Source organism: Puma concolor, chromosome C1 (assembly GCF_028749965.1).
Source record: "Puma concolor isolate L17-30 chromosome C1, mPumCon1.1.hap2, whole genome shotgun sequence".
NCBI classification, from domain to species: domain Eukaryota; kingdom Metazoa; phylum Chordata; class Mammalia; order Carnivora; family Felidae; genus Puma; species Puma concolor.
This window is the reverse complement of record NC_141674.1, coordinates 167,066,885-167,080,229: the sequence shown is the minus strand read 5'-3', so window position 1 is coordinate 167,080,229 and position 13,345 is coordinate 167,066,885. Positions and strand designations below refer to the sequence as shown.

General features: G+C 39.6%; 1 protein-coding gene across 3 annotated transcripts in view; it reads left to right on the top strand.

Moving 5' to 3' along the window:
- PDE11A (phosphodiesterase 11A) overlaps positions 1-13,345 on the top strand; it is a 414,495-nt gene that overhangs the window by 179,748 nt on the left and 221,402 nt on the right. For all 3 annotated transcript variants that reach the window (XR_015255343.1, XM_086718963.1, XM_025933541.2), the window contains exons 3-4: positions 815-904; positions 6,678-6,818. Coding sequence is in view for 2 of the 3 variants with exons in the window: in XM_086718963.1 (XP_086575089.1) it covers positions 815-904; positions 6,678-6,818 (231 nt within the window). In the remaining variant the exon portion in view is untranslated. The remainder of the gene's footprint in view (positions 1-814; positions 905-6,677; positions 6,819-13,345) is intronic.

Here is a 13,345-nt window from a genome sequence, read left to right as displayed (position 1 = left end):
AAGAGTTTAGGGAAATAGTTCTTTTGGTTTTTACTTGGGGTATTTTCTCTCCCTTTGGAATCAGAGATTCTGGAATGAATTTGAGTGAGAGTGCCAGGCAGTACTGAAAATCAGTGATACTGAAATGATGAGAAAGTCTTTGTTGGGATCGAGCCCACCACACCTAGCTGTTTCTTCCCATCAGAGAAGTGTTCTCTTAAAGAATCCCCAGCCTTTCCTCAAACAGGCTTCAGTAGGACATCCCACAAATTTGCATTCAATCCAGTTATGTCAACAGAACGGTGGGCACATTTTGAGCTCTTTTGCTTCAGGCTACTAGGCCCTCAGGTTGCTAAATTCCTACTGGGCCCTTGCAAACTTCAATCTGTAGCTGACATTGCCAGGGTCAAGCTGAGATCCCCACTACAGATAACTTATGTGCAAAGAAATTGACTCACAGCCTGCTTGCCTCCAAATGTGAATGTGGGCACTTGCCTTAGATTCTAGATATATAAATTTATTCATTTATTCTTTTTTCATTGATCAGAGAAGGAATGTACAGATGATGTAGATACAGTTCCTGTATCATAGTCATCATAGCCTGTTGCTTCACTTTATATGCTCATAGATGTGACTGTCCATGGTTAAAGCTTCACTGAGACGATGTTATAGTTAACTCTGAAAAATATCCTTTCCAAAGTTAAAATACTAGTATCAACAATTCCATACTCAATTTCTTTGATTGAAAACAAAGTATTATGATCAGGCCAATGCAGGGAATGTGGAATTTGGTGCAGTGATGTTTTAATGTTTTTAACACTCTCTTTGCCCCCAGGTTATGCAGATGTATCTTCCATTTTGTGGAATTGCCATATCTAATGCTCAGCTATTTGCTGCCTCAAGGAAAGAGTATGAAAGAAGCAGGGTGAGTGGAAAGAAACACTGTTGACAATCCTCAAAGCTCTCTGACTTTCAAGTGTCTGTGAGTCATCATGTCTTTTAAAAACAGCAGATGATCTTTGAATAGTCCAGGAATCCTTTTAATTTGTTTAATCCTTCAAATTTATGGTTGAAGATACCTATAAGCATTAAGTCCAAATGGAAGTGGATACATATTTTCTGTTGTTGTTTGGGGAAATAGTACCAGCTTCTTTTAAAAATGAAATTAATTTCAGGGAGCCCGGGTGGCTCAGTTGGTTAAGTGTCCAACTCTTGATCTCAGCTCACGTCATGATCTTACGGGTCCTGAGATCGAACCCTGCATCAGGCTCTGCTGACAGCATGGGGCCTGCTTGGAATTCTCTCTCTCTCCCTCTCTCTGCCCCTCCTGCATTCGCATACTCTCTCAACATATATAAATAATCTTTAAAAAAAAATGAAATTAATTCACATCTATACTGTAAGGCAGCAGATATATTCTTACTTATGGCTTTGAGACAATAACACACTAAATTGTACAATTTAGTTCCTTTAAGAAGCAAGGTATGTTACAAATGACTTCACTCCATCTCATAAATTTTGCTTTTGAATTCAAAGTTTTTCTGGAAGAGCATCACAAGATGGCTGGACAATAATGCAAACACTTTTATAGGATTATAAAGACACACACAAGGAGGGATTGATCTCCTATACCTTCACCAGCTTTAGAGTTAGAGAGGAAAGAAGGAGGAGAGAAAGAGGAATAGCAGGTGGGCCGATACTCAAAAAAAATTCTAAACTATCAAATAGAGATTAAATTATATTAAGCTTATTATACCTTTTTTTTAATTTTTATTTTTTATTTTTAAGTAATCTTTCCACCCAATGTGAGACTCAAACTTATGACTTGAGAGATGAAGAGATGTCCGTGCCACTGACCAGGGACTTGTTATACTTTTATTTTATTTTATTTTATTTCATTTTATTTTATTTTATTTTATTTTATTTATTTATAACTTTTTTAATGTTTTTTTATTTTTATGAGAGAGAGAGAACCAGAGTGTGAGCAGGGGAGGGGCAGAAAGGGAGACACAGAATCTGAAGCAGGCTCCAGGCTCTGAGCTGTCAGCACAGAACCTGACACAGGTTTCGAACCCATGAGCTGTGAGATCATGACCTGAGTAGAAGTCTAACACTCAACCAACTGAGTCACCCAGGTGCCCCATTGTTATACGTTTAAATACATGGAGATTACTGCCACAACTTAGAAATTTATTTAACAAGGTTTCAAAAAGTTAGAAATCCTCAGCTAATTAGTAATCAAATTGACTAAAAGTTTCATTGGCTAAGCATTATGATTTATGAATATTTCACAGCCAACAGATGCACACAACAGATTACTATAGCCATCTTCTTTAACATAGCATACCACACCATTTCTCTGACTTGGATCCTGTTTTTGTCATCAGCCCCATGGCTTACCATTTTCCTCCTTTCATTTGGCACTCCAGCAATAGTCCCCTGTTGCCAGAATACAGCCTGTTACTTTACTTTCTTATACCTTTAGCCACATTCCTCCCTCTGCCTTCAGTGCATCATGTCCACCTTTTCCTCCCACCACCACCTGCCTTACAGATCCTTCAGGACCCAGCTCAGCCTTCTAGTTAATCCTCCCTTCCTTTCTTCTCGTCATTCCTTGTATATATCGCCATTATTCTACTTGTGGACACTTATCACACTGTATAATATTTATTGGTAGCATTCTTCTCCACCTACATTTTGAAGTTTCTAAGGGACGCTTCATGTATTATTGATCTTTACATCCTCACGTTTGGCACAATTTATTTACCTGTTCAGCACATTTATTGTGTGACGTTCTTCAGACACTGTGTGTCCGAAGTCCCTGCCCTCAGAACTTACTATTCTAGTGGAAACGATAGTAGGCAAGCAAACAAATACAAAATAATATAGTATCAGGTAGTGATAAGTGCTATAACAAGTGAAATGAGATAAAGGGATAGGATTGGTCACTGAAGGATAGTTTGGGAGGATGTTTATTTCAGATCATGATCAAGAAGTTCTCTATAAGATGTTATTTGAACAGAGACCTAAATGAAATGAAGGAGCAAAACCACACAAAGATCAGGGAAGAGCATTCCAGATGGTGGAAATATCAAGTGGAAAGGCACCGCGGCAGGTGAAAGCTTGATCCATGCATCTGGAGAGTAGAGAGGAAGGACTCAAATAACCAAAGCAATCCTGAGAAAGAAGAACAAAGCTGGAGGCATCACACTTCCTGATTTCAAACTATAATACAAAGCTATTGTAATCAAAACAATATGGTACTGGCACTAAAAACAGACACAAGACCAGTGGGATAGAATTGAGAGCCCCAAAATGAACCCATGCTTATAAGTTAACATATATAGGATAAAGAGGCAAGAATACTTAATGGGGAAGAGATAGTTTTTCTAATAAATGGTGATGAGAAAACTAGATAGTCACATGGAAAAAATGAAATCAGACCCCTGCCTTACACCACTCACAAAAATTAACTTGAATTAAAGATATAAGTGTAGGACATGAAACTAAAACTTCTAGAAGAAACATAGGAGAAAAACTCCATCAATTTTTTGACTCTAATGCAAAAGCACAAGCAAAAACAAAACAAAAAAAACAAGAATAAACTAGTGGGACCGCATCAAACTGAAAAGCTTCTGCACAGCAAAAGAAACCATCGACAAAATGAAGAAGCAGCCTATGGAATGGGAGAGAATACTTGCAAATTGTAATTATGTGAGGTGATGGACGTGTTAACTAACTTTATTGTAGTCATCATTTCACAATATGTACCTGTATCAAACCATCATATTGTACACCTTAAACTTACATAAAGTTATATTTCAATTATATCTTAATAGAGCTAGGGATAAAAAGAAATAATGTGGCTGGAATTAGGGCAGTGAAAAGTGAGAGATTCCTCCCAAAATTGGCAGTGAAATGTACAAAGCTTACTGATGTGGGAAATGAGTGAAAATGACTTTTGGCTTGTACAGATGGCAAGTAAACAGCTGGGTACAGGAGTCTAAAGGTCTGGTGAGATGTCAGGACTCAAGATTCATATTTAAGAACTATCAGTATATATAGATGGCATTTAAAAGGAGGGTACCAGTTTGGGTAATCTGGAGGAGAATATGTGGATAAGAGAAGGGAAGAGGTCCAAGGATGAGCCCAGGAACAAAAGAAGGCACTAGAAGGAGCGGGAGGGGGAAATACAAGTGAAATAAAGAAATGGGGAGTGTTCAGCTGTATGAATGGCCTTTAATGTCTATTGAATTGCCTATCATCCTAGATTTCCTTCTCTTTTTCTCCCATCGTGGAACTAGTCTGTATTGTTATTTGTGAAACTTTTATCACTTGTTAGTAAAGCAGCAATTTTTAATTAGAAACAGTAAAATTACTATGATGTGCTTTGTCAGTGCAAGACTCAAGGCACAATTAGTTTTTCCTCTGAGATAAATGTTTTTGTATATGGGTCCCAGAGGCCCTATCCACGCAGTCACAACAAATTGAAAAGTTAAATAATTGTTCAGTTAATATGATCCATCTGAAGAAATAGTCTAGATGATTAAGGAAATAATGGTTTCCCCCTTAATAACAGGGAATTGTGTTGGTAATTATTTAGACAATTGCCTCATTTTTAATGTTATATTTAAGTATGAAATTATTGCACATTGCCTTCTTAACAGCAATTTGCTGTCCAAATGCCAAACAGTCAGGATACACTCAAAACTTTTTTCACCTCCTGGTGTTTCTCCACATCAGGATCATAGAGCTACCCAGGGCCTTTAGCCACATTCACAAGCTCTCTTTAGAGAAAATGCTACCAAGGATATTTGATCCTCTTTTAGATGCTCAGTGAACTAGACTCATTTCATGGATCTCTTAACTCATTCAAATGCTTTTCTACCTGAACAGACTCAGAGAAGAAATTTTCACATGTTTCCAATGGTTTCAGGACAAATCAAATTCATTACTAAAGTTGACAATTGGTCATATCCCTGGGATGATCATCAACACCATCTACCTGAATAGATGTTAATTTGAAAACCCACAAAATCCTTTTGTGAGAGGTCAGACCTGAGAGTGTACATCTCATTAAGTTCTACTGAACAAAGCACCCTCTGGACAATTCACTGGCTGTGTAATTTTCTTATTGCTCTCTGATAGAAGCATAATATCTATTACCTGTACATAGCCCACTTTTCTGAAATCTCTGGAAAGAGCCATGTAATTAAAAAGTCCAAATAAATATTATTTCAATGCAAAAATTGCAAGTTAACTTAGCTGGATAAAATAACAGGTTATTGCAATTTGATTTTAAATGAGTATGCAGTTTTCAAGTTAGAATTTTAAGGTTTTTTTTCTTTAGTTTGTGTGCTTTTCATTCTGTTGTGTTTTTTTTGTTTTTTTTTTTAAAAAATTTTTTTTTCAACGTTTATTTATTTTTGGGACAGAGAGAGACAGAGCATGAACGGGGGAGGGGCAGAGAGAGAGGGAGACACAGAATCGGAAACAGGCTCCAGGCTCTGAGCCATCAGCCCAGAGCCCGACGCGGGGCTCGAACTCACGGACAGCGAGATCGTGACCTGGCTGAAGTCGGACGCTTAACCGACTGCGCCACCCAGGCGCCCCTCATTCTGTTGTTTTAACAGAAATTTTAATGGTACTTTCTTTCCTGAGATATATAATAGTATTTAAATGTTTTCCTGTGCAGGTGGAATGAAACAATACTTCTTGTGTAGAGGGATTAATGAGGGTTTTATATATATATATATATATATATATATATATATATATATATATATATATATAATAATTAATAATATATATTTTTATATACATAAAATATATATGTGTAATATATATTAATCCATATATATATGGATTAGTGGGGGATATATGTGTATATATATATATATATATGGCTCTGAAGCTTAATTAGCATTCACCACTATAATTCCTTCAGAATTCTGTGAGAAGTATATACTAGGGAAAATATGTCTCAAGTTTGACCATGAACCCATTTCTTCCTGATGGTGAGGAAGAGCTGCTTTGTAATTTTCTGAAATAAATGTGCTTTAGAGAGAATCAGGTATTGATATAACATAAAATGTTGAGTTTATACCTAGTCACATTGCAGAAAAACTGCAGGAGAGGGTGGGAGTGGGGCATGGAGGAAAGCTGAGAGCTAAGGACTAAATGGGACTGTGTAGTCATTAGCTACTTGGGAAATAGTTCTATAGCTATATGTAGGATTCATATGGGATTATATGGATTGGCACTATTTTCAAGTTGTGTTTTCCAGCTCAAAACTCTGTGATAAAACAAAATGATGGAATATTTCAAAACAATCATGAATGCTTTAAAAATTAGCCACACGGGCACCTGGGTGGCTCAGTTGGATAAGTGGCTGACTTCAGCTCAAGTCATGATCTCGCGGTTCAAGTCCCACGTTCAAGTCCCACGTTCAGGCTCTGTGCTGACACCTCGGAGCCCAGACTGTCCTTTGGATTCTGTGTTTCCCTCTCTCTCTGTCCCTCCCCTGCTTGTGCTATCTCTCTCTCAAAAATAAATAAACATTAAAACATGTTTTTAATTAGCCACACAAATATATTTATATTTTATTATAGCAAAGACAAAATGGAATTTTGAGAGAAAAAAAAACATTTTTATTCAGTCCTATACCCACCTAGATATATCCATTTCATCTTTCCTAGGCTTTGCTAGAGGTTGTTAATGACCTATTTGAAGAACAGACTGACCTGGAGAAAATTGTCAAGAAAATAATGCATCGGGCCCAAACTCTGTTGAAATGTGAACGCTGTTCTGTTTTACTCCTGGAGGACATTGAATCACCAGTAAGTCATTTTTTATCTGTCACCTAGAGTTGCAGACTGCATTAATGGAATAAAGTGTAGTTTGTTTGTAATTCAGCTTGTGAAATCATGACTCGAACCACTCCCTTCATGACTCTTCTAACCATGAGATGGCTTTTTATAAAATTAAAATTTTTTAATTTCTTTTACATGTATTTTCAGTCTTGTGTTGCATCATCTTAGAAACATGGACTCTTAGGTTGGTGGGGCCCTTAGAGGTCTATCCCAGTCCCGAGTATTTACAGATGAGGGAACTGAGGGGTTGGATGGTTTGCCCTGTCCCTCCCAGATGCATAGACATTAGCTTAGGTGCCAGGCTCCTATCGTATTCACCCAGTGCGAAGAAGGCCCTTGGCATCTATGGGTGTGGATTGCAGTCCAGATGATGCTCCACAGTCCTCTTATCAGGAGGAGGAAGCAAAAAAAATGCTGGAGAAGCAGTGCCTTTGCTTTTGGAGCTCGGGCAGATTGTACTTGAGCTGAGTGGAGTGACAAGCCTCAGTTGGGCTGTGCTCTGCAGCAAAGGTCTGAACTGCAGTCTCCAAGTTCTCTTACAGTTGCTTTGGAGCTGGGGACACTTGCACAGAACATGGGGCAGGTGGAGGAGGCTCCCTGCTCTTCACCGCAGGGGGTCCTGGTACTCCAAAGGCAAGTGGCAAGCTAGTTCAAGGCCTCAGGTCTGCAGCACCTCAGCTGTCAGGTTTCTGTTGAGCCCTTTGGCTCTTTGGGGGAAAATCCACTGGGTAAACACACAACAGTATTGAAAATAATGATCATCATCAATCTAACTTCTTGAAAGTTAAATGTCTAAACCCTTAGCAGCAATTTAATATCTTTACTGTGAACTGTCTTCCAAGACCAGGAATTGTCTAGCTATTTAAGTGCTGTTTTAATACCTCAGAGGATGATATTTTACTGTACTTAGAAGAGGTTATTATCTTTGCCTTTAGGTTTGTTTTCTTCAAAGAATAAGAACCTTAGGGTAAATCTGGGAGATTTAATAATAAGTATTGTAAAATTTCAACATGAAGTGTGAAAAAAAATCTATATTTGTTTAAAATGTTTAGGGGTGTGGGGCGCCTGGGTGGCTCAGTGGGTTAAGCGTCCGACTTCAGCTCAGGTCACGATCTCACGGTCCGTGAGTTCGAGCCCCGCGTCGGGCTCTGGGCGATGATGGCCCAGAGCCTGGAGCCTGCTTCCGATTCTGTGTCTCCCTCTCTCTCTGACCCTCTCCCGTTCATGCTCTGCCTCTCTCTGTCTCAAAAATAAATAAACGTTAAAAAAAAAATTTAAAAAAAAATAAAATGTTTAGGGGTGTTTGCCTATAATTTAGCAGAGCTGGGGGTTATTTCTATTTTAGCAAGTGTGGATTAAACAAACAATAACCTTGCCATTATCCTGTGATTGTGTAAAACTCAGTGGAACTTTGGGAGGGGACACACACCACACACACACACACACACACACGACCCAATAACCTATATGGAATGCTTCCAGATGCTTTTGTGAATCACTTGAGTTCACTTACTTCCCCTTCATCCTTATGAAACAGGCATTATTATCATCTCAGTTTATTGAGCAGGAAATAAGGCTCAGACGGTTGAGTGGCTTGCTGGAGTCCTCCCTCCCCACCCCACCCCCTGACTCTGAAGCCTCAGAAAGGAATGGGGGTGGGGGGCTGGTGGTGCTTGTTGGTGCAGGCAGGCTGTAGGCTGTCACTAAACAAAGGCAGGAAGAGACAGCTGTTGGGGCTTCGGCTGCCAGGATTCCCTGAACCACCCCCTGGGTCCCTGTGAGGGCAAGTGGCTGGAGGGCCAGGTGGAATCTGGACAAGGACAAGCTCACTGTTTGCTAGTTCAGTTGTAAACAGACCTGCAAGTAATCTAAAACCAGCTGAGGGTGGCCACTCTTGCTAATCTTTTAACAGAGACTGGTTTTTGTGCTGTGGCCTTGCTCTTCAGCACATCAGATGAAAAAGTACAGATGACAGAAGTGGATATGGAAGGTGGGGATAGAGCTGGAAGGAAGAGTAGGAACAGTGTAGGGGGTGGGTGTCAAAAACCACTCTGTGGGGCGCCTGTGTGGCTCAGTCGGTCAAACATCTGACTCTTGATTGCAGCTGAGATCATGATCTCACAGTTCGTGAGTTTCAGTCCCCATTGGGTTCTGCACTAACAGCACAGAGCCTGCTTGGAGTTCTCTCTCCCTCTCTCTCTCTCTCTCTCTTCCCCTCTGCCCCTCCCTGCTTGCATGCTCGCTCTCTCTCTTTCTCTCTCAAAATAAATAAATAAACATAAAAATCCCAACTATCTATAGTAGATGGTGTCAGCATTAAAGGTGTTGATATATTACTGAAAGTTAAAAAGACTTTTTTGCTACCACAGCTGAAAATTCTCAGACTGTAATGGTGGGATTAGAGCAGAAAATTCCAGGCCACTCTACACGATTTCTTCTCTTTGCCCATCCCCTCCCCTTGAAAGTGAGGATGAGCTCCTCTAATCTAGAGGGCCAAGGTCTAGAGGTAAAAGTCAGCTATGTGCAAAAAGAGGAGACTAATCTGCTTGGTACTGTTTTAAAAGCTATAAAGAGTTTTTGACAAGGGACTGCCTGGGTTGCTGTGGGAGGGGTGAAGGCAGGAGTGAGGTTATATACATGTGGGTCACCAGGTAGAAACCCCATCAGTGCCATGCTCTTCTTTAGCACACTTCCCACCAAAGACTTCTCAAAACGTCAGACTCCCCCTGGTTGTGTGATAGCAGTTACGGGAAGGACGCCAGACACGGTCATGCCAAGTACAGAAGGAGAAGCCAGACCGAACTGGTACCAGGTGCCAAAATCTGATGCTGCACAATTCAGCAAACAAAAGCAAGACTGTGCACTCAGGGCTCACGAGGCTGGCCTCTCCCAACAGGTATCTTGGTTGTGAAGAACATTTTAACCTTAAATTTTTTTTAATGTTTATTTATTTTTGAGTGGGGAGGGGCAGAGAGAGAGACACACACACACACAGAAAGCGAAGCAGGCTTCAGGCTCCCAGCTGTCACACAGAGCCCGACTCGGGGCTCAAACTTGGGAACAGTGAGACCGCAACCTGAGCTGAAGTCAGATGCTTAACTGACTGAGCCACCCAGGCACCCCAGGAATATTTTAACTTTAATGTGTCAAGTTTATCAATTTCCTTTTTGATTTGTGCTTTAAGAGTTTTGTTTAAAAAAATTATCTGCCTCCATGTTATAATAACATTGTCTTATATTTTCTTTAACCCATCTGGTATTTATGGTCTTCATATCCATCTAGAATTTATTTTTTGTGTATAGTGTAAGGCCCTATATGTATAACCCATTGTGTCACCCCCCCCCCCCACACACACACACTCTGTAATGACACTTCTGTATTATATAAAGTTTCCATATATACCTGGGTCTGTTTCTGAGCTCACTAGTCTATTTCTGCACCAGTATCATACTGTCTCGGTTTCTGTAATTTCGTAATACACTTTGATATCTGAGAACAAGTCCTCAGTGCTGTTCTCTTTAAAATCGGCCTGCTTATTCTTGGCCTGTTGCTCCTTAATATAAATTTTAAGAGCAGGTTATCAAGTTCTGTGAGAAATTCTTTATAGACTGATTGAAATTGCTTTAATTTACATACCAGTTTGGGCGATTTCTGCAAGTAATACAATATATAAGGGGAAAATGGCTTAAACAATGAGAACGTCTGTGTCTTATATGAGAAGTCTGCAGGAGGTGGCTGCGGGTGGTGCAGTAGCCTGATGATCTAATCAGCAAGGTAGCTCTGTCCACTTTCCTGTGGATGTCTCAGTGCTCGACTGGCTTTCATCCTCATGATCCAGGAGGCTGGCCCAGCTCCAGGCAGTATGTCTTCATGTAACTGTGTCCCAGGAGAAGAGAAAAGGAAAACTTCTGTTCATGTTTCTTTTTCTCAGGGAAGAAAGTCTTTTCCAGAAGAGGTTTCTCCAGCTGACTTTCCCTCGAGATCCATTGGTTGAGAACAAATCATTCATATTCTTAATATTTTTCTGTTCTTCCCCTTTCATTCTCTGATACAGGTGTGTTCAAATATTCGGCATAACTGGGATTTATCAGCATCTTCTTGTCTGATTCTGTAGGTTGTCGATTAATAGGAACCGTTCATGTGTTTTTGAATTTGGGATTGGAGCTCATTTTGATGAGAGGGTGTTTTGTTTGTTTGTTTGTGCCATTGTTTTCTTTGGTTCTCTCTTATACTCTTCCCTCCATGTCTAATAGTCTGTGCAGTTCCTTGGCCTCTAGTCAAGAACCAGGCCTTATGTCGGGTCTCCTGCTGTGTGGTAATATCACACTAAGCCAGAAGCAACGTGGTTCATTTTCTGGGGGTAAAGATAGGTCACCTGGTTCAAGGGAACCTTTTTAGTTCCCCAACCCCAGTAGAAGCTGAAATTCCGATCATTGCTGCCTGCCTGTGTCTGGATTTGGGGTGCAGTAGGCCTGTCTTCGGGCTTGGCCCTTTAGAGATCTTTTCTTTTCCTTATACTCTGCCGTCCTGCCCTTCTCTTTTTTTCTGCTTTTTAACCTCTACATGTCTTTCTTGTTTTCTCTTTCTGTATTTTATCAATCTTTGCTCTGTTTTGGGAAGAGAACAGATGTGTCAAAACATTTAACTTCTAGACATCTCTACTGGCAGTCCATATACTACTTTTACAATCGGGGGAAAAATGCATCATTTCAGGAAAAAAAAAATTCTGCTTAAAGTTTCCTTTGTCTAAAAATAAATTTTGCTTTTCTCTATTTTATTAGAATCATTCCTGGAAACAAAGCTTCTAATTGTTGACTTGGGATTTGAATATTTAAAAAGCTGGTTATTGCAGATGTATGCTACTTCCTGGCCTTTTCTTCATTTGCGGGAAAGAGGAAGAAAGAAAATTGAAATCTAGTTATAGATGCTTTGATTCATCAAGCTTTTAACTCAATGTTTAGAGATGCCTTCATTGTGTGTTTTTTTTTTAAATGTTTATTTATTTTTGAGAGAGAGAGAACATCAGCAGGGGAGGGAGAGAGAGGGAGAGAGGGACAGGGGATCCAAAGCGGGCTCCATGCTGACAGCACAGAGCCCCATGTGGGGCTCAAACTTGTGAACTCAGATGCTTAACTGACTGAGCTACCCAGGAGCCCCTGCCTTCATGGTCTTTAAACTGGGTAGGCAGGTGTTAACTGGCCAGTTCACTCAGTGGATGCCAAAAATAGAAACAAGGAATGCCTTTCCAGCCTCTTCTCCTGCCAAAATTAATATTTTACCCTCTTTTGCTTCCCTTAAGTGTTTTAGTCAATCAGTTTTAAGTGAGTTTGTCAATGGTATTTTCCATTAGACTGCAAAACAGAAAGATTGTTCTAGCTACTGTCGACATTAGGAAACATTTAGTCCCTCGAACTGAATATTCTGTGCGTAATGTTATTCCATTCCATGAACCTGGCTAAGCAATTCCTATCCCTTCTGTTAGTTTCTTTCTAGCTCATATATTTACTATTATCTCTATTTCTTTCTGTGCTTAGTCAAGGAAAGCAAGAAACAGACATTTTAATCGTAAAGTCCTAAGGCACTGTCTCAGCACTAGTATTTACAAGTGTTCTTTCATGGATCATCCTGATGGCTCAACTATTGCACAAGCAGAACTCCATCAAGTACTTTATAACTGAGCTTGTAACTATGATGCTCGTTTCTGGAGTTCACTTCCTAAACCATGAAGCATAAGCTATCCTTATTTTTTAACATGTTCCTTAACTTCTTGGTTCTTATGTAAATACATGCACAATTAAGCCATTGAACTAAATGATCTTCCTGAATCCAACACTTGAGAGAAAGAGATGGAGGTAATCATTATCTGATTGCTCTGGAACAGCCTATAATTAATTCAATCCCCTCCATTTGAAGTGGATGGCAAAAATTGCTTCAGGCTTTCCTTTCTATTTCACTTTCTTTCCATTTTCCCCACCTTTCTTTAACTTTCCTTTTCCCTATAAGGAAGCCAATGTAAATTCTTTTTGATTTTTGTACCAAGTGCTTTTTCAAGAGTGCAAAATAGGAAGTAACTAAAAAACTCTGATGATTATCCAAAGAATCATTGTTTTATGTATATGTATATGTGTATGTATATATGTATACATATATATACTTACATCACTAATCATTAATATATCATTATATATTTGTTATATTAACTCACTTTATTAATAATTTTATATCAATGTATTAACTCAAATCATTAATCATTTATATGTGTTAAATGTGTGTGTGTGTATCCAACTTCTTTTTTTTTTTTTCAACGTTTATTTGTTTTTGAGACAGAGAGAGACAGAGCATGAACAGTGGAGGCAGAGAGAGAGGGAGACACAGAATCTGAAACAGGCCGCAGGCCCTGAGCGGTCAGCACAGAGCCCGACGCGGGGCTCCAACTCATGGGCCGTGAGATCATGACCTGAGCCGAAGTCAGATGCTTAACCGACCAAGCCACC